The sequence below is a fragment of the Podarcis gaigeae genome (genome assembly GCF_964106915.1).
Source record: "Podarcis gaigeae genome assembly, chromosome: 1".
Classification (NCBI taxonomy): domain Eukaryota; kingdom Metazoa; phylum Chordata; class Lepidosauria; order Squamata; family Lacertidae; genus Podarcis; species Podarcis gaigeae.
Window position 1 is genome coordinate 38,790,291 of NC_139678.1, and position 21,065 is coordinate 38,811,355.

General features: G+C 41.7%; 1 protein-coding gene across 1 annotated transcript in view; it reads right to left on the reverse strand.

The window, feature by feature from the left end:
- AQR (aquarius intron-binding spliceosomal factor) overlaps positions 1 to 19,114 on the reverse strand; it is a 59,929-nt gene extending 40,815 nt beyond the window's left edge. The window contains exons 1-14 of the mRNA XM_083754842.1: positions 18,834 to 19,114; positions 16,646 to 16,702; positions 16,107 to 16,147; positions 14,965 to 15,000; positions 12,381 to 12,501; positions 10,768 to 10,908; positions 9,587 to 9,655; positions 9,181 to 9,281; positions 8,638 to 8,714; positions 6,871 to 6,935; positions 5,140 to 5,256; positions 2,018 to 2,131; positions 925 to 1,028; positions 8 to 26 (exon numbers count right to left, since the gene is read on the reverse strand). Coding sequence (XP_083610968.1) covers positions 8 to 26; positions 925 to 1,028; positions 2,018 to 2,131; positions 5,140 to 5,256; positions 6,871 to 6,935; positions 8,638 to 8,714; positions 9,181 to 9,281; positions 9,587 to 9,655; positions 10,768 to 10,908; positions 12,381 to 12,501; positions 14,965 to 15,000; positions 16,107 to 16,147; positions 16,646 to 16,702; positions 18,834 to 18,944 — 1,173 coding nt within the window. The 5' untranslated portion in view covers positions 18,945 to 19,114. The remainder of the gene's footprint in view (positions 1 to 7; positions 27 to 924; positions 1,029 to 2,017; positions 2,132 to 5,139; positions 5,257 to 6,870; positions 6,936 to 8,637; positions 8,715 to 9,180; positions 9,282 to 9,586; positions 9,656 to 10,767; positions 10,909 to 12,380; positions 12,502 to 14,964; positions 15,001 to 16,106; positions 16,148 to 16,645; positions 16,703 to 18,833) is intronic.
- Positions 19,115 to 21,065: the final 1,951 nt, after the last annotated feature.

Sequence of the window (21,065 nt, forward strand, 5' to 3'; positions counted from 1 at the left end):
ATGCCACCTGGTGGAGTGTTTCTGGACTAAAGAAAAAAGAATAAAGCAAAAGTCACACAGCGCTTGAGCTTAATAAATGGAGCTGTTCGCTTTGAATTTCTGTCAGTGTCCTCCCCGCAAAAGGTACAATAACTATTTGTGTGGCCTACTGACCAAGATTTTGATCTAGGCCATTCTGCATTTTAGCTAACACTCTTTGCTCTTATGCAAGGAACCAAACACTGAAAGGATTATTGACAGAGATCATTATTCATATTTTTTTAATTAAAAAAAAACCTACAATCAGACAAATTCAACAACTTCTTTTGACATATGAAACCCCCCAAAAGTGGAGTTAAGGCTGTAAACCAGATAGCCTTTACACATATACTAAGAGACAAGGAGAAGGGGACGACAGAGGACGAGATGGTTGGACAGCATTCTCGAAGCTACAAACATGAGTTTGATCAAACTGCGGGAGGCAGTGGAAGACAGGAGTGCCTGGTGTGCTCTGGTCCATGGGGTCACGACTAAACGACTAAACAACAAGAGACATTGCCTTTCAGAAGCTGCCTTTGCTCTCCCTCCCTTCACCCCTCTTAAAACTCTGTTGGGGAGTTATTCTTTGGATAAAGTAAACAAGAGATCACTCATGATTCTCTGAATCATAGTTTTAAATTTATCTACTGCTTGGTTACTACAGGTGGCCACTATTTCTATTTAGGCAAACATTTCAGGGTTTATTTAGGCAAAACATTTACTAGAATAACCAAGCTGTGGTTGTTGTTGTTGTTGTTGTTGTTAAAGGGGGCTTCCAATACTAACTGTTGCTCAAACAATCAGCAACTCACTGTCAACTTGTGGGATTTCCTACTCCCCGCACCAAATCATTCACACCCAGAAGAAGCAAATGATGAGAATAAAATAAATTAAAATATAACTTACCTTAGAGGTCCAAAAAGTTTTATGAGGGAGTCACGTGTGTCTACAGCAGATACATTTGAGAGGGCAAAATTGTAGAGTTCTGGGAAATGTGCAAAAGCAGCTCTCTAGAATCCAACAAAGAACCAGGATAAGAAATCAAATGCTGTCTTTACTTGGCAACGTGACTTATGCAACACCCTGCAATTTAACAGGACAAGTACAAACCCCCACAAATAGCGTAAGGCTAGCTCACAGCAAGGACAACCTGATTCATTTGGGGGGGGGGGGGACATTGTTAGTGGATCTGAGTTCACACATGAGAACTGTGTCACACTTCCATGTTGGCTGTAACCAACAAAGCTGTCCCATTAGCACAAGGACTTCCACCTGCACAATAAGACTTCATCCCCCCCTCTCTCTACTTTTTGTGTGTGACCCCCAAATCTGCTTTAGAGGGCTGGGGGAATCCCCAGAACAGACTTGGGGAAGAGGCATGCAGGAAGTGGAAAGGATATCCCAATATATAGGCATGAATGGGGCAACTTTGTTGGATGCAACTCAATGATGTCCATTTTTTTCAGAATACTGGTTAGGATAGGGTGGTTGATAAGAAAACAGTCGGAACAAAAAAGACACGGCAGCTATTTTAATTCTAACAGAAGCTGCAAAGATCACAAGGGAGAGGGGCCAAACATTTCAAACCCTACTGTATCTGTATGTATGGACTGCCTGCTATGTTAACATGAAGCTTAATGCAAACATCAGGAGAGGGACAGCACACCACGCTGTGGGAGTTGGGGAATACCAGCATGATTCAAATTCCCCCCTGCCTGGACGGATTGGCTATCTGCACAGGGCTTTGGCAGCTGACTTTCAGTACTATCCACTTACTAAACCAAGGACATGCCCCCAAACATCAAAGTTTCCTGAATGATCACTTATTTACCACCAGTACTTTATTCATATTAAGAACAGACATATCCACCCATGAAACTGGCACTATTTCTAGGCTTAGAAATGAGGTGGTTTTCCCAAGTCTGTCGTCACCCCTTTTCTGACAAGCAATCTTACACTTATATCAAAGCCTTCAGTTACACCAGAGGCCGTTAAATACCTGGAGGGAAGTAATTCTGTCATAGTGAATAGTAGTCATCTCATTCTCTGTCAATGCATTTCCAGTCTGGTCATTAATTTCAAAACCAGTGTAGAATTTGAGCATGTCTAAAAGCTGAAACAAAATGGTGACAAATTAGATATACAGAAAAGCGGGGTCTTCATCCACCACACGGGGCCCAATCCTATACAGGCGAGGGATATTTCATTTTATTTCCAAAATGCAAAACAAACAAAACAAGTTGTATCATTTCATTGCTTAGAGAAGGCAATTTCATTTTTCAGTCCATTACAAGCCAGCTGTAAGAGAACATAGTGAGGAGAAGCTGGAACCTTGCTCCTCATGTTTTCTCTCACCCTTCCATTATTACTCTCCCACTAACAAAGGGGAAGTAAAGGATGTATTATCACGTCCAGAATATGCACACACCTCACAATAGCGAGACGACATCCAACATTAGTCATACACACAGTAAACATTTGCTTAAATGTATTCTGACATTACACTTCTGTGTGTGTTAGATGAGGCCCAGCAGGCCAGATTGTTATCTGTCTCCACCCCTGCAGGGCAACCCTGACCTGACAACATTAAAGCACCAAAAGATGGACAGGTGGGTTGCCCGTTGCCCCTGCCAAAGTCCCTTGCACTGAGCTTTCCAAGTGTTCAAAAGGAGGCTGGTCGTCAGGCACTGAAAGCGTAGCATGAGGGCCTTGGCTGGCCCAACGCTCATAGAGCTGGCAAAGCTGCTTTGTGCAGGGATCAGCTGCATAATCAAATTCCCTCAGTGACGCAGCTGATGGGCGGTGAGGGAACTCGGTTGTGCAGCTGATCCAGCAGCATCTCTACCTGCTCCTTATGATCTCAGGTGTGGGCAGGTGGCCATGGTTTGAGGAAGATGGCCTTGCAGGTAATATTGAGAGCTGTGCCAATACTTGCCCCTAGTCTAGGTGCAGTTCCCTAAAGCTCATCCATACTTTTAAAATTGGCTTTTTAAAAACCCCAAATATAAGCAGGCTTAACAAAATTGCTTCAGCCATAGTTGCTCTCCATCTAGTGCCCCCCCCAAGTCAGCAATGTTTAGCCACTGTAGTTGCACTATGCTGCCTTCCTGTATGACATGCTTCTCATTAAGCAACACAACAGGGGCCAGTAAGATACCTAGGGGTAAACATAACAGCGAAGAATATGAGTCTATTTAAGGATAACTATGAAAAGTGTTGGTCTGAAATTAAAAGGGATTTAGAAGTTTGGTCAAGATTGAAACTTTCCTTGTCAGGACGAATTGCTGCTATAAAGATGAATGTATTGCCAAAAATGCTGTTTTTATTCCAGACTTTACAGATTGTGGATAAAATGGAATGTTTTGGGAGGTGGCAAAGAGATATCTCCAAATTTGTCTGGCAGGGCAAAAAGCCCAGAATTAAGTTTAAGATACTAACTGATGCTAAAGAAAGAGGGGGCTTTGCCCTGCCAGACTTAAAGCTGTACTATGAATCAGCAGCTTTCTGCTGGTTGAAAGATTGGCTACTTCTTGAAAACACTGATGTTTTAGATTTGGAAGGATTTAACAACGTTTTTGGATGGCATGCATATTTGTGGTATGACAAGGTTAAAATTCATAAGGCTTTCAAGAACCATATTGTCAGGAAAGCAGTGTTCAATGTCTGGATAAAATATAAAGACTTATTGGAAAATAAGACCCCAAGATGGTTATCACCAATGGAAGCTAAGGCCCGGAAAAGACTCAATATGGAGGTCAAATGGCCGAAATATTGGGAAATAATAGAAAAAGATGGAGATAATTGGAGGTTGCAGAGTTTGGAGAAATTAAAAGATAAAGTGCGAGATTGGTTACATTATGCTCAGATCAAAGAAGTTTTTAAGTTGGATAAAAAGATAGGATTCCAGGTGGAAAAATCAAAGTTAGAAACGGAATTGTTAGAACCTAAGACTAAGGTACTTTCAAGAATGTATAATTTGCTGCTAAAATGGAACACACAAGATGAAACGGTCAAATCGGCTATGATAAAATGGGCACAGGACATAGGGTATAATATTATGTTTGCTGACTGGGAAAGGTTATGGACCACCGGTTTGAAATTCACGGCATGTAATGCCTTGAAAGAAAATATTATGAAAATGATATATAGGTGGCACATGACCCCAGTCAAGCTTGCAAAAATATACCATTTGTCTGATAATAAATGTTGGAAATGTAAAGAAACTGAAGGAACGTTCTTTCACCTCTGGTGGACCTGCCCTAGAGTTAAGGCTTTCTGGGAAATTATATATAACGAGTTGAAAAAGGTATTTAAGTATACCTTCCCTAAGAAACCAGAGGCCTTTCTTTTGGGCATTGTCGGCCAGAGGGTGTTAAAGAAGGACCGAACATTTTTTATGTATGCAACAACAGCAGCAAGGATACTTGTCGCTAAATACTGGAAAACCCAAGATTTGCCCACACTGGAAGAATGGCAGATGCAACTGATAGACTATATGGAGCTTGCAGAAATGACTGGCAGAATCCGAGACCTGGGAGAAGAAGTTGTGGAGGAGGACTGGAAGAAATTTAAGGACTATTTACAAAAATATTGTAAATTGTATGAATGTTAAGAAAGATGTAAGATTATCAACAATATGGCACCAATAAGTTAGTTAAAAGGAATATGAAGATAAATGAAAATATAAGAAAAGATAAATTTTGGATAAATGTTATGTTAAAATTAAGCTTTTAAGGTCTGGGTTAAATTATCTAAAATTAGGGATACAATATCAGAAAATTATAATATAAGAATTGAAACAAGGTGATAAATTGCTGGGTAAAGTTCGAAAATTTGGAACGCAGGAACGAGAGATGCGAGGAAGTCCAAAGAAGTGAAGAATATGTGGATATTGGAAAAATTATATGTTATTTTGTTTGTTTTTTCTATTGTACTAAGAAAATCTTTAATAAATATTTATAAATTAAAAAAAAAGCAACACAACAGGGGCCAATAGCAAGCAGTGGTTGCCAACCATCACTTTCCAGCTGTGATGCTTGTAATTTTTTTGGTAATAATGTAGTGTTGCTAGCAAAGATTTTGAGGTGCTGAAATGCTCTGCAAAATCAAAACGAGTCGTACCTGGCAGAAAAGATGACCCTCCTTGCCCCTTTTGGCTAGGCTGGATAAGTAACAGTGCACAACGAGGTGGGAATCATCAAGTATCGTGTTAAACCAGCGTCGTGTTGGAAGTAGGGCCTATAATAATAATAATAAAATAAACAATCACATATATGTCAACATTTGGGAGGCTGTTAGTAACTAGAAAACTGGTTAGAATTCAGTGCTTTCGGGAAAAAAGGTGGTAGTGGTAGTGATTAGGTGTCATGAGGTCCTTGCAATATCCATTTTGATAGTAGTATCTGTGCAATGCCCACAGGGCTTGCCCAATGGGCTAATTTAAACAAAGATCAGAAACAAAACAAAACCAAAAACAGAGACGTCCCATTGAACTCAATGGGATTTACTCCTGAGCAGCCATGTGAAGAATTAAGCCCTTTCCTTCTCATTTAAACAACAATTTCTAAATTCTTCATTAATAAAAGATTACAAAAATGTTTCTTTTCTTTAAAAATCCTCCTAAAATATCTCCTTGTCAGATGTCAAAAACCGCAGCAGAAACTGGGGGGTCAGTAGACTATTGCAATACAGCTATTTTGATCATTACAGCTCCATACTACAGAAATACATAAAATAAGAAATGCAAAATACCTTATATAGCCATAACTGTCAAAAGGTTTTAGACAGACAGAGCACAGTTAATGGCAATGAGAAGCCTGAACTTATTAAAGGGGGGGGGGGGTTATATTCATTGCCAATAAAAAAATGAACTGGTGGGAGCACATGGCTCACTTCCACCAAAGTCATGCTAATCGCTGAAATGCTCCAGCAGTTTAGCCTCAATCACAATATAGATGTAACTGAATACAAAACCCTGAACGCCCTGGGGGAAGAAAAGGGATCTTAAGTATAGGTAAAGACACTCTGTTCAGATGGGACAAGCTACAGGAGAACAAATGTGATGGCTTTTTATAGCCGATTTCTGGTTTGCCAGTTTCAATCAGCACAACAGGCTTCAGAAACTATCTGAACTCCTTTAACTCTCCCTTAGCGCAGAATGAACCTACATGAAATGTTCTGATGCTTGGCATTTTGGCTACGATCCAGCAGCATCCCAGCTGAATATCTTGCATACCCTCTCTCTGGGGCCAGAATCCTGTTCAGAGTGGATAGGCTCAATGATACCAGCCATGTCCCTCCTTGGAAACGTTGAGTTTTTAGCAGAGCAAACAAATATGAGAACATATCACATTTCTATTGAAGATTAAAGCCGTGGAGCTTTGTAGCTAACTGCCTCCAGAGTGGGTGACACAGCCACACTTTTTTTTACAGAGTCTCTCCTGCTGAAATAATTTTACACGTCTTAAAATAAAACAAAGGCAGTCATATGTGATATGATTCCTGTCAGTTACCAATGCATGAACTAGTTCACTATTCAAAATGGAAATTTTCAGGAAATCAAGAATGCTGCTGCTAGGCATTTTAAAAAATAATAACAATAATTTTGAAATATAGATACCATAGGAAGGCTGCTTCCAGTCAGCATGTAGACAAACCTGAGCTATACAGACCAATGATCTGATTCAGTGTAAGATTTGATTCAGTGCAAGAGGACTTCCTATGCTCTATGTGCAAGTTAAACATACTTCAATCAGCTGCTTCAACACTAGGACTAACACAGCACATATTTTAGTTATTCAAGAGGCTTAGATGCTACAGTAGATCACTATATTTATCCCGTATTTGGCATACCTCTAGATCTATCATGAGTTCAATGAATCTTTCACAGTAATGCACTTTATCCATAGAGAGAGGACCTAGAAGTAAATACAGGTAATTAAAAAGGTAATCCTGGAACTGATGTATAATGCATCCAAATCAAATTTTGCTGATGCTTAAGAGTTATTTCAAGACCCTTGGTTCTGGCCAAACAATTTCTAATTTTGTGCCCCAACTGCAGTCCAGTTTGGCAAGGAAAATGCCTTCCCCCCCTTCTTCTGGCACATCAGGGACTGCCACAACTATTTTTTATTTTACTTTTTTCATTGACTTTGTATACTGCTCTTCATCCGCAGATCTCAGGACAGTTCACAGCATAAAAATAAAAGATAAAACCACTAAATACATAATAAAAACAGAAGAAAGCAAAAACCACAAACACGTTTAAAAGGATATAGGGTGTTGGTCAGCCAAAGGCCGGGCTGAAGAGGAATGTTTTTGCCTGGGGCCTAAAGGTGTCTCCAGCTGTTTCTGGACTACAACTACCATCATGCCTAGCTAGCAGGACCTAGTGAGGGATGATGAGAATTGTAGTACAAAAAAAAAAACAGATTGAGACCCAAGTTTGGAAAGCCCTGGTGTATAATGAAGGTGCCGGGCAAACCTCCCTGGAGAGAGCATTCCACAAATGGGGAGCCTGAAGCTGAACAGATCACCTTAAGACAACGGTACCCAATGTTCCAACTGACCTGGTATTTCCAGAAGGGAAGGTCAGACAGGGTGAGAGTATGAAAGGTTGGGAGCAGGTATCTAAAGGTGTACAAACCACCTTCAGGCAACAGCTTCCAACACTTTTCCCACATGATTTTCACGCTGTGAAGCCGAAAGGCTGGGCAGGCAGTGAAGAGAGGTTTCTTAGGGCTCCTCAGCCAAAGAGGTCCCTGGCATTCTCCTACCTTACTTCCAACTCAAAAGCTTAGGAGGTGGCAGCGACCACGGCCACAAAAAAGAAGAATTATTATTCCCTGTATAAGTAGAAAATATTCAGGCCAAGTTTGTCTATTCTAAAAATAAACCCTCAGTGGAGAGATATCCTTGAGGTGTTGGGTCTTTCAGCAGGGAGAGAAATCCTGGTGGATATTAAAAAATAATCACCAAATAATATTTAATGCGAAGCCAAGTGTGTTTAAAATAGAGAGCTAATTTGCAGTTGGGCAAGCACAGACTCTTAAGTTATGCATGAATAAGACTTGCCATTACTTCAAACTTACAATGCGACGCTGAATTTGAAAGAAGTTTTCTGAGAATTTACAACTGATCTATTCACTTGAAGAACTGAAGCTAGTTTAAAAAAAGACAGTTCCCTTTCGATATTTAGCAAATCTGTTTGACTGCTTTTCAACTGAATCACTTCAAAAGTAAAGTCACACATCAGTCTAGCAAATTCTACACAGTGCAACAAGAACAAAAACTCCCCACAAAAGGGTTCAGAGAAATCTCCCTTTGTTTTGCATCAGAGAAACAAAGTCATGTAATGAGGAGAATTTTTCAAATAATGTGTTCTACAGAATAGAACTCCTGTGCATTTAATAGTATGGTGATTTTGCTCCCATTCTGGAGCGAGCGCTCAAGGCAGGAATGTACTTGCATGCCCTCCCTCCAAGATACTATAAGCTGCAATAGGCTGAAACAGGACAAATCACATTTTCATCTAGGATGCCTAACTTTGGGCAAAGGGCAAGGTAAAAGAGAAGAGGATCTCTTGCATAAGCCCATACACTTACAATTTGCTCTACATACCTGAAATGGGTATTGATTTTAATACAGAGATGAATTTCTGGATCAGTTGCGAAAGGAATCTTCTTTCTTGAAATGCCCTAAGAAACAACAACACATGATTCCACATCCTGCTTATGAACTTCCCAGATGGATCTGGTTGACCATGGCAGGAAGCAGAATGCTGGACTAGATAAGCTTCTGTTCTGACCCACCAAGGCTCATCTTATGTTCTCACATAAGCAGTTGTCTTACTGCATGTCTTTCAACCTGGCTTACTTGGGGAAGGTTCCTGGTCAGTCTATTTAATGTGTCTGTACTGGATGAATAAACCAAATATGCCAGTATAATATGCAGGAACATATTGTGGCACAGCTGCACTGTATCACATCCGCTATCCACTACACCCAGATGGCAAGCAGATGTGGGGTCTTAGTCAGCCCAACTCCTGTTTTCCCCAAGCAGCATGAGGTACAAATGGGCCTTTGCCAAAACAGCTTTTCTTCACAGACAGCAAATTACAATCCCCACACATGATTTTTTAAAAAGCAGTACTATTAAACTTACTGTGCCCGAGTATTTTCATCCATTTTCTCATCATTCTTCTTGATCAAATTCCAAAATTTTCTAAGCTTTGATGTCTTTTTCAATTCGAGTGCCAGACGAGCCTAAAAGGGTGAGACGATGAATTCTTAATAGTATGATGAGCTAGATCTCTAGTATATCCATCCATCTAATTTGGGTGCCCCAAAGGTAATTTCAAAACCCCAAACTGAACAAGAACTTATGCTTGCCCATTGTAAAGGCAGAAGGTTTTAAAAGTCTCCAAAACTGTTGATTAAAATAGCAATAAATCTCTGACAGCAGAAGCTGTCATGCAAAGGTTCATTAGAATGCAGCAGAATTGGTCCAGTGAACCTCCAAGTCCACAAGATGTTTCAAAGGTTCCCTGCATTCTTTATGAAACACTTACAGGCTGCAGTCCCATCCACATGGGCAGGGAGATAAGCTGCTGGACTTGCCCTCTGATCAAATCTACTTCCTGTTGCAAGAAACAGAACAGGCTATTAGTATGGTTGTGAGGCTTGGATTCAAAACGACAGTTGCACAAATGGAAGGCACTTCTAGTTGCACAAGGAGGAAGGGGTGTCCCCAACTTTTGGCAATTCCCTTCCCACTACAGCCTCAACATGCCACCTCCCATGCTCTACTGGGAGGACCCCCAAACCCTCCAGAATGGCTTTTGGAAGGGTGCAGTGGTAAGTCAGGAAAGCTCTATTCCATGAGGAAAGGGGAATAAATAATCTACAGCCGGCTAATATCGCTAGTATTCCATCAAACCAAACACAGCCCGTGAGCCACGAATCACGGCTTGTCAGTTCTCCAAAAGCAGGAAAAAGAAGAAAAATCCCAGCTAAGGTACTTTGTTTGGTGGGTCATTTTTTTTGCAGATCTGATGTTAAGGGGTTATCATCTGGTTCTATAGAATTTTCCATGCATGGAGTGGCTTCCGAGTCATAACCCCCCTACTCTGGAGAGGGCCAGGCTATATAAAGCCTCTACAAAGCCAAATGCTAACCAAAAGGAAAACTTAACTGTCCATTTGAAGAATCATATATACTAAGAGCAAACAAAAATGCAAAGTTCTATCGGCTATGTAGCCCAATGTGGCTACTGAGAAAGAAAACATCTGTGTGGAAGGTGGGGAAGAGGGAGGCTGGAGTAGCCTGAAAGAGGACAAGACTAGCAGGAACACTGATCAAAAGTTACTCTGCAATACAACACTTTCATGCAAGTCCCACTTACTAAATCCTAGGGCTTAGCTACTGAATATTTGCCCAGTGAAAGAGGTCTTGGAACACCTGCAGAACCTGCTCAAACATAGACTCTGATTTGTCCTTAAGAGAAATACAATCTCTAGTTGAGGAGCAGGCATTGGGAATGGCTCTAAATGGATCTTTGGAATCCTAGCGTAATAAATGCCACTTAAGAGGGCTCCTTCAGAAGAAAACTGTGACACCTGAATGTGGAGAGGCACAGCATGCTAACAAGAGGAGGCTGCTCTGAGTAGCCAGGACTATGGGCACTTCTGCCGTATTTGCCAAACGCACCATAAATGACAACAACGATAAATCTCTGAAGAATAAAGCTTACCAGACTGTTGAAGCAGTGGTCAAGGAAGAGCAGGAGTATGGTCTGCTCCTGCAGAGAGAACTCGTTGTCACTCTCAGCCAAGGAAGCATCCAGCACACGTTTGAAAAAGAACGGAAAGTGCTCTGGCTTCTTTTTGAATGTCTAAGGGGAACATAAAAGTCAGCAGTGAGCTCACATGGAGCAGCTTTTTCATATTTCTGTGCTGAGTGGATGCATAGTGGGGGAATGCACTCACTGGACATGACAACTGTAAGCAGACTGGCCATTTGCTCGTAGGTTTACTGCTGGAACTAGCTATGTAGTAGGAATCGTAGCATTGTAGCATTTGTGCTTCACAGTAAGCAATTTGGTGATGAACACCAACAGAACAGCTGTATCTTTGAACAATGCGAAAGACAGTGAGTGATATTCAATATTAGTTATACTCAGAGTAGATCTACTGAAATCAATGGACTAAAATTATTTAGGTCTGTTAATGGGTTTCCTCTTACACTGGATATCATGAAGTGACTACATTGCTGAAGAGTGTTAAGGGACAGAATCAGGAGTCAGATCAATCACTTCTATCTTCTTGAGGAGAAATAGTTGGGCAGTACCCAAATACAATACCCACACTTCTATACCCAGCTGAAGGGTAAGCACAACATTTTTTTTCTGAATGTACAAAGGGGGGCAAACTAGCAAATAACAGAAGTGATTCATTCACAACAGACCTGTGTCCTGCAACATGATAGAAATCGGGTTATCAGTGCAAACTCAAAAAGTAAAAGTAGAAATAGACCGTGTACAGAAAATTGAAGGCTTTTTATAATAAATAAATAAGCTGAGACCCAAACAAGATGTGCTGACAGAAGCTTTCCTTGAAATGCAGCTTCAGAGAGGCATTTTTTAATTTTAAAAAATCAGGAATATGACAGGGAAATAATTAGTTAAGACTTATTACTTCCCCTCTGGAACTCTCAAGGCTGCTACTTACATAACAAAAATGTGTATTGTCCAACTTCATCTCCTTTGGCTCCAAATGGAAACCAAGACCCCATTCCTAAAATCACAGCAGTATTGCTGCTTCTTTCCTCTGCCTCCACCAAGGTCACTATGCTCTCACCCCCTGCCCAAAGAACACTTCATTGTATTACCACAGGCATGCCTCTTAATGTAAGGATGTCTCTTAGCATTACCGGAAGATGGAGCCATGGAGACTGGAAACTATTGATAATGTAAAATGTCCCCAAAGCAAACTTGTTCTCCAGTTTCCAATAAAGCTGCCCTACAGAAACGAACATTTCTCTTGCCATTATCTTTTGACAGCACAAAAAACTTCACCATTAAGTGCCAGACTTTGTCAAGTCACAACGCAGAGAAAACACCTCCAATCACTGAAACAATTCTTTTCACATTTCTCCTGCTTCCACTGTGAAACCTTTCAACTGTCCCTTGCTATTCTCTAACAGGAGCCTGCTGTTGTTTTAAAAGGCTGCGGCAGACGACTTCAGACGAGGCACAGTGACAGCCGGTATTGCGCTTTCTGACATAAGAAGACACTTTAAGTGGGCAATGTGAAAGTTGCAAATTGTGGCTCAAAGTTACTGCAGGCTATAATTGAAGTCTATTACCTCCCATGCGGGAACGTTCTCCCTGAACTTTTCATTCACCATACAACAGATTGACATCAAATAAGCCTTGCTGGACACCTCGGGAGAATAATTCATCCACAAGTAATTTTCAAGGTACTGGCTGTGAAAAGTGAAAAGACAAGAGAGTTACCACCCATCTAATATGTCATTCATCAGGGGGCAAGAAACATAATGATCTTTTTTTAAAACTAAAAAAGTCATCTATATGATTTGTACGTAACTTCCAATGTCGCCTCCAACACAGGTCACTGCAATAAAAGTTACCAGGGGCATTTAAATCAATCTGAGTGAGGACAGCACATGAATTAGCCCTCTGGAACACTCTGTTCATTAAAGAAGTTTTACATGTACTTGGCACAAGCACTACATTAGTCTGAACACTAATTCATGCTGATTTTGTAAGGAGAATAAGAATAAGCATCCCTCCTACTTGCGACCCGCACTTCAGCAGACACTTGCTTTAGTACTGAAAGGCAAATGCCTCCTGTCTCTTGAAATAAAAGCCATCAGCCTAACATACAAAGGATTTAGGAAAGTCATTACTACACCAAATAAAACATGAATTGTGGAAAAAAATGAATCGACAGCATGGACACTTGCGAATGCGCTAAAAAGCAGGACAACTTGGTTTCACAAGCATAAGCAAAATGAAAAACCTAGAATCATAGAGTTGGAAGAGACCACAAGGGCCATCGAGTCCAACCCCCTGCCAAGCAGGGAACACCATCAGAGCACTCCTGACATATGGTTGTCAAGCCTCTGCTTAAAGACCTCCAAAGAAGGAGACTCCACCACACTCCTTGGCAGCAAATTCCACTGTCGAACAGCTCTTACTGTCAGGAAGTTCTTCCTAATGTTTAAGTGGAATCTTCTTTCTTGTAGTTTGGAACCATTGCTCCATGTCCGCTTCTCTGGAGCAGCAGAAAACAACTTTTCTCCCTCCTCTATGTGACATCCTTTTATATATTTGAACATGGCTATTATATCACCCCTTAACCTCCTCTTCCCCAGGCTAAACATGCCCAGCTCCCTTAGCCGTTCCTCATAAGGCATCGTTTCCAGGCCTTTGACCATTTTGGTTGCCCTCCTCTGGACACGTTCCAGTTTGTCAGTGTCCTTCTTGAACTGTGGTGCCCAGAACTGGGATGCCCTATTTGGGAGTTGAGGATATTCAACCTAGAGTGGCCACAAATAACTTCCATGCACTCCTCCTCCTCCCTACAGCACCTTATAACTTGCTTCTCCCTAGCCCAGGGTTTCCTCAACTGTGGTCTGTGGACCACTAGTGATCTTCAAGTGTCATTCAGCTGGTCTGCAGCATGTCCCCCTTAAATATTCATACTGATTTTTAAATTTTATTCATATTGGGGTTTTAAAATTTCCTATATTGTATCTTATTGTATTACAATTTGAATTCTTTGGAATGCAAGTTGTAATACATTGTATTACAATATAATAAACAGAAGAAGCAGTAACAATACCACTGCCTCTATTCCTCTGCATTACGCTTGCCACTACCAGCAGAAAAATATTTAAGTGGTCCACCAGCACCATCAACAATTTTCTAGTTACAGAAAAACATTTACAATTTTCTAGTAGTCCATGAGAGAGGGGTAAGTTTGGGAACCACTGCCCTAACCAAAACAACAAACCCTTTCTACATCTAGCCCATGTAGAGGCTCCTCCAAGCCCCATTATGAAAATTTATTTGTGTTCCATCCAAAGACCTATTTACCCAGCCCATCTCCATTCTTCCAGCAATGGAGGTTTTTCAATCTAATTGGGCAAGGATCACAACCCATTAAAAGTTTATGCATTACAGGCTCAGTGCAAAAATAAAGGTTTCAAGAGAGTTACATAAAACACCCAGTGTCATCACTGCTTACAGCAAAAAAACGAAGCGGGAGGAATCTTTGTTTTCTCTAAATGTTTGGAAAGGTTAAACAAAACCTATACTTTAGCTGGCATAACATTGTATTTCCTGTAGTTTCAACTATACAGCTTATGACACACCGGGATATGGCCAAGTGAAGGAATGAGCTACATTATCTTTCCAAACAGCTACGGTACTTCATCCTTGCCTTAGTAATGGTAAATACAAATATTATTTGTACAGAAATTAGAATGCTTGAAGCATTTCATACAAATTATGCCAGCAATCCTTATAACGACCCTGTAAGATATGTTCAGAGATAGAGCCAGCATTGCACAGTGGTTAGTGTTGGACTAGGGAGCCATGTTCAAATCCCCACGCAACCATGAAGCTCAGGGGTAATCTTGGACCAGTCACTGTCTCTCGGTCTGTCCTACCTTGCAGGGTCGTTATGACAATGCCTTGAGTTTTCTGGAGAAAAGGTGGGTTATATATGTATCAAACAAACAAACAAAATTATCATCTCCATCTTGCAGATGGAGGGTGTGGAGATTAAGCTGGGATATAGTGGATTGCTAATAGCCAATTAGTAAATTTATGGCAAAGGAGATTTTTGAACCAGTAAGACACTACCCCACACGGGTCAGATTATCATTTTAAAGTGCATTTATTTCTCCAAAAAACACTTACCTAAATTCCAGAAGCATGATTTTTCTAATCGCAAATCTGAAATCACAGGCAGGGGGGAAAATTAACATTTCAACTCTTGCCTAAATTAGTTTGCCTTATGTTGTAGATTTGAACTCAAGGGGTACTGTGCTTTGGAGGCTATAAACTAACCTGCATGGCAGATTCCATATGGTGCTGATGATGGACTTTTGATTGCTCCACATCACTTGTGATATAAAGCACTGCTGGGTTCTCTGATGTCTCCCATGCTATGTAACATCCAGCAGAGGCTGGTCTATTAGAATGAATGGACCATCAATATCAGTCTGCCTCAACCAGCTCCCACCTGTCTGTCCCCATTTACAAATAGTTCAGCGGGTAGCATTGGCTATCAACCTTCTCCTCCTTAGTCTTAGTGTTTACAGGGAGAAGGATGGGGACAAAACCTGAATTAGTTGATTCTGAATATCATTGTCTATGGCTGGTGACCTCCTTCCCTTCTCCCCTACCCATTGTGATGGGCACCAGCTTTCACTGTTAACATGAAACTGCCATCAGAGATGCCATCAGAACACTAACAACTCCCAGCTGCATTTCTCTTTTTCATTCAGTCCAGATGGCATTGGGATATATGAAGGTTGCAAGTCTTATATTATAGTTTTAAATTGTATTTTTCTCTCTTATTGTATAAGCCACCTTGAACAAGTTGCGGTTGCGGATGGGAGTCATTCCGGAGCACTGGTCGGATCCCAAGGTTTCTGCAACTGGAGGGGCCACTTCTGGGCATATGGGCATGGTGAAACCCGGAAAAATACTTCCAGGTTTGCCACGTATGTATCCCGAAGGATACGTAACCAGAGGCAAACATAAGTAGACGGACCACTGTACTCATAAAGACAGAAAAAGACTATAAATCTTATAATTAAATAAAAATTCTAGACAGGTGCCCTTAATCAGTGGTGAGATGCACTGGTCTGTGGCCTGTATTTCTTCTAAGGAATAATAAAAAATTGTCCTTGCAAGACAATTTATGCAAGAAAAGCATATACATACACATACAGAATTCAGACACTTATTTTATGGAGACTTCATTGTTTGAAAAGTCAAAAATGTGTCTATTATGATACTGATAATGGATAACAGAGAAAATGCAGTATACATACTTGGACCTAACAATTTCTTTTCCATACACATCTTCAATAACCTACAACAAAGGAAGAGAGAGGGTTTTTTGAAAAAAGAAAAAGATATGCAGCACAATTCTTGCTCTCCTTTATCTCCTCTTTCCAGTAACATGCATTTTCAGAGATGAATTCTTTAACACCATCAACACAGTAGCACAGTTTTAAAACTACAACAATGCTTCATGTTTTCAACAAATGAAATCAGAAGTATTAAGAAGATTGTGCAGGGAAGGAATAATAATCTATGTACTGAAATCAAATTGGTTTTTAAAAGAAACTTCAAGGAACCTTTGGAGGTTTGACAAAATATTCCAATATAAAAGCAGCAAATATAGAATAGAATGTAAAAGCTGCTGTCAGGGTGGCTTATTTGTACAGTTTTAAACAAAGTGCTGAAATCAAATCAACATTCTTCCTGTTCTGTAATCCAAAGTAATTATTTTTACTTTAAATACGAGTTTCTAGGATTTATTGCACTACCAATTTAAAATAGAACTAAGAATGTTTTAAGCATTTACCTTCGACTCAAAAGGTAGCCTTTTCTTGACATGTGGTGCCCAGTACTTGTTTGCCAACTGTAAGATAAAAGGTCATTTCATTAAAATATACAATCAGAAGTCCTAGCCTACTATAACCAAACCTCCATTCTATATGATAACATGAGATTATTTCCATACTTTCCCTCTGTGTACAAAAAGGGCAAGGATGCAAGGTTTTATACAGTCGTACCTTGGTTTTCAAACAGTTTAGTTCTCGAACATTTTGGCTCCCGAATGGCGCAAACCTGGAAGTGACTGTTCTGGTTTGCAAACTATATATGGAAGCCGAATGTCTGACGGGGCTTCCGCTTGGCTGCAGGAACTTCCTGCAGCCAATCAGAAGCTGCGCTTTGGTTTCCAAATGTTTATAAATAATAGTTTAATAACTTGAATATTCAAACACTGCTGAGCCTTTGCCCTCTAGATGTTTTGGCCAGTGCTAGCTGGGGCTGATGGACATTGCAGTTCAATGTCAAAGGCAACAGGTGGGTAAAGGCTGAGCTAGCTACTCATTATAGAGCCAGATTGCAGTAAGCAAGTTGTTTCCTCTGGGTGAGTGGCATGCACACCAGTTTGTTGAAAGCTATATTTTTTAATAATGAAAAAGGACTGGCAGACATTCTTATTTTGAGCCCTGATTTATAAGGCAAAATATCTTACAAGTATAATGGACTGCTTTGGGGGCACAGTCCTAATCTCTCCCCAGTGAGTACTGAGAGTAGAGCCTCTGTGTGTGGTCCAGCCATTCATTTTATCAGTCAGCAAAATGACGGTGCCTGTCAATAGGCTTACTGCAACTACCGGTATATGCAACCGCAATCAATAGATCATATTAATGACCTTTCTTCATGGTGTTAATTGTTGTCCATGGGTATTTAGAACAATTGCTTTCCTTTATTATTAAATACAAAGTTCAGTGTCGGGAGAAACAAGTCATATGTGCCTAATGGCCAATACACCCACAAATACAATACTTTTGACACTGAAGACAGAAAGTCTTTTGGACGAATGATGTTTTGCAGGAAACATGGTCGAGGTATCCTGCCTTACTGTGATCATCAACAAAACCTCCATGCACCTAGTCTAACTATACTATTGATTCCATATTTTACCAACGCTTTCCCAGAGGCATCTATCCAGCTTTTGCAGAAAACAGGTTCTGGATTAGAATATGAAATGTCGGTCCGATTCAGCAGCACTGTTTCTACGAGAGTATAAAAGGGGTGCTGCTGGATCAGACCAAAAAGGCCGTTATAACCCAACACCCTCTTCTCACTGTGGTCAACCAGGTAGGTGCCTTATGGAAAACCCACGAGCAGGACAAAGTTTTAATTTGACCAGGGTTTAACTGCTTTTAATGGTTTCTCGTTCTTATTTTTATCTGTAAGCCTCCTTGAGTCCCTCTCTGGGGGAAAAGTGGGGTATGACGAAATATAACAACAACCACAACAACCCAGATGTTTAGAAATGCCGGTGTGAATTCTAATCTACTTTAATGTTTTAACTTCTTGTATACAGTGGTACTCAGGTACTCATTCCGAAGGTCCATTCTTAACCTGAAGCACCACTTTAGCTAATGGGGCCTCCTGCGGCCGATTTCTATTCTCATCCTGAAGCAAAGTTCTTAACCCGAGGTACTATTTCTGTAACCTGAAGCATCTGTAACCTGAGGTACCGCTGTATTTCAGTAAACTTTTCCTGTTTTACCTTTTCGTAAACGGCTTTTGATGTGTTTTCTTCTTGCAATCAACCAACTTCATGAAACAAGCAAGCAAACAAACCAAAGGACAGCACCCCTAGCCATTGATTACTCAGAGACACAGTGCCTCTATAATCATAACAGTGGCCTAGTGGTTAGTGACAGACCGAAAACCTGGGAGACCAGGGTTCAAATACTGTTTTGGACATTAAAAGCTCACTGGGCGACCCTGGACTTCCCACCTTAGCCTACCTCGCAGGGTTGTTTTTTTTTGGGGGGGGAGAAGGTGGGAGACAAGTGCAATCAATAGATAAAGGGATCCCCCCCTAGTGGGGGTGGGGGCTTCCCTCATGTGCCCCTTCAAAGGGGGACGAGACCCAGATCTCTCTCCACCTGAGCCCAGCATCTTCCAGGTCCCTTTGCTCCCTTCGGGTCTGAGGTAGGGGTGGGAGTGGGGGTGGGCCTCACCTGCGTCACGAACTCCGCGTTGATCTGCGACACGGTGGGAGCCACGATCTTCTTGGGCGCAGGCTGCTCCTGCTGGGCTGCCGCCGAGGAGATCGCCGGCGCTGCTGCCATGTTGCTTCCGCGCAGCAGCCCCTTCCACGAGGCTGGCCTCCCCGCCCTCTCTCTCTTGAGAACCACGCTTGGTCGCGCCCGCTCCCCCCCCCCGTAGTATGGTTTCGCCCGCCCGGACTGAAGCCGAAACCGCTCCTGCCGCCACCGCACACGCTACTTCCGCTTCCTTTACAGATTCCGTTCGCCTCTTCCTTTTCCTCTCGCCTTGAGAAGCTGGGGCACATAGAGAGAGAAATTATAGCATGACGGTCCACTCCCTCGAGTGACTCATTGAGGGTTCCATTCCATGCACACTTAGCAAGGAGGAAGTCCCATTACACTCAACCAGGTTTACTTCTGAGTGGGCAGGCGCAGCACTGCCCTGTGTTTAGGATCTGCATTATACACTTGGGAAGGTTGAAAGCGCAAGGTGTCTGCGTACAACCCAATAGTTGAGAAGGGAGGGAATTTATCTGATTTATTTTTGCTGCAAACAGAGTGGAGGGAGCTTTTGTTTTGTGTCTTGATTTCAGCTTTCAGAGGAGAAGTGGCCGCGTCAAAAACGGCTTGTTTTCAACGAAGAGTGCAATCCTGATCTGGAAGCAAACCCGATTTAATTTAATTTAATGACAGCAGCGATCTGCGCGCGGTTACCTAACTCACGTTTACCGTGAAGTTAGGGTGAAAGTTTCTGCTATGACAAGAGCGCAATCCATACCCTCTCTACTCTCTACCCAGTGAATTCAGTGGGGCTTACTCCCAGGGAAGTGGGGTTAGGATTGCAGCTTTGTTAGGATAGCTTTCCTGGACTGCAGCCCACTTCCTCCGGTGCAAGAAGTGTCATCCACAGCTGACAAAAGTGTGCGCGCGTGTGCGTGTATACACACATTCACACGTTATACACTGTTGGTATGCTCATGGTTTTAAGTTAGTGCTTTAAGACCTGCTTGGGCTCCTATAATTCTCTCCCAGTCCTCGCCTGAGTGGAGCTTTTCCCTTAGTTTAAGTCACGCCGCAATAAAGTAAGCTTGTGCTTGTTCTGTCCCTGAACTCAGCACGACACACACAAGAATATAGGCAGAAAATCTCAATAATTATACGCATGACACTTAGCTATGAGAAAGCTCGCTTGATATTATGATTTGATTTCTGTACTGCTTTATGTAAACAGTATACTGCTAAGAGCTGTAAAGTAGCTCGCTTCATCTGCGTGACTACGGTGTGGTATTGTGCGGCAGCTCCAAATGCCCTTACTTCGCTCTACCAGCCCCACCTCCAAAAAATGTGGAGATCATCACTGTAGGAGCTTTGAGCCACAGCGTGCAATGGCTTCAGCTTAAATGATTTTAACAGGAGTGCTTGCTGCTCCCCTCTGCTGGACGTTGGATGTAACAGCAATATAAGTACGGATTTTATTTCGTTGCTTTACCAGGGGTCAGCAAACTTTTTCAGCGGGGGGCCGGTCCACTGTCCCTCAGACCTTGTGGGGGGGGGGCAGGACTACATTTTTTTGTGGGGGGGAATGAACGAATTCCTATGCCCCACAAATAATCCAGAGATGCATTTGAAATAAAAGGACACTTTCTACTCACACAGATTCTGGCCAGATTGAGAAGGCGATTGGGCCAGATCTGGCCCCCGGGCCTTAGTTTGCCTACCCATGCTTTATCCGGTCATTACTGTATATAATTTCCTACTTTACATGCAGCACAGCATTTGTCAGTGTTTGTATATTGTAATGAAATCCCCCCCCCCCCCCCATCATATGAACCTGTGGCAATGCTTGCAGGATATCTTTGGGACCAGGCCATATATGTCTGCCGTCCCTGGAACTGGATTGTGTGGGATATAAGGCTTTATTTATTATTTATTTAAAATGTAATTAAACATATACAAAAAGAGCCCAACTGGAATACAGTATTATCTTTGCATAATTGTTATTGACCATGACACCTTCAGGCAGCACTTAATCGTATGCTGGTATTCTCTTGTCAGGCTGGGACATTCCTTGACTCCACAAACCTCTACAGCATTGGTAAACACTTCCTCTGCTTGCCTGGAATGTGATGGGAACATAGGAAATGACCTTATTTGGCCCCCTGCTACTGGCTCGGCTTGGTCAGGCAGAGGTCTTCCTCCTCA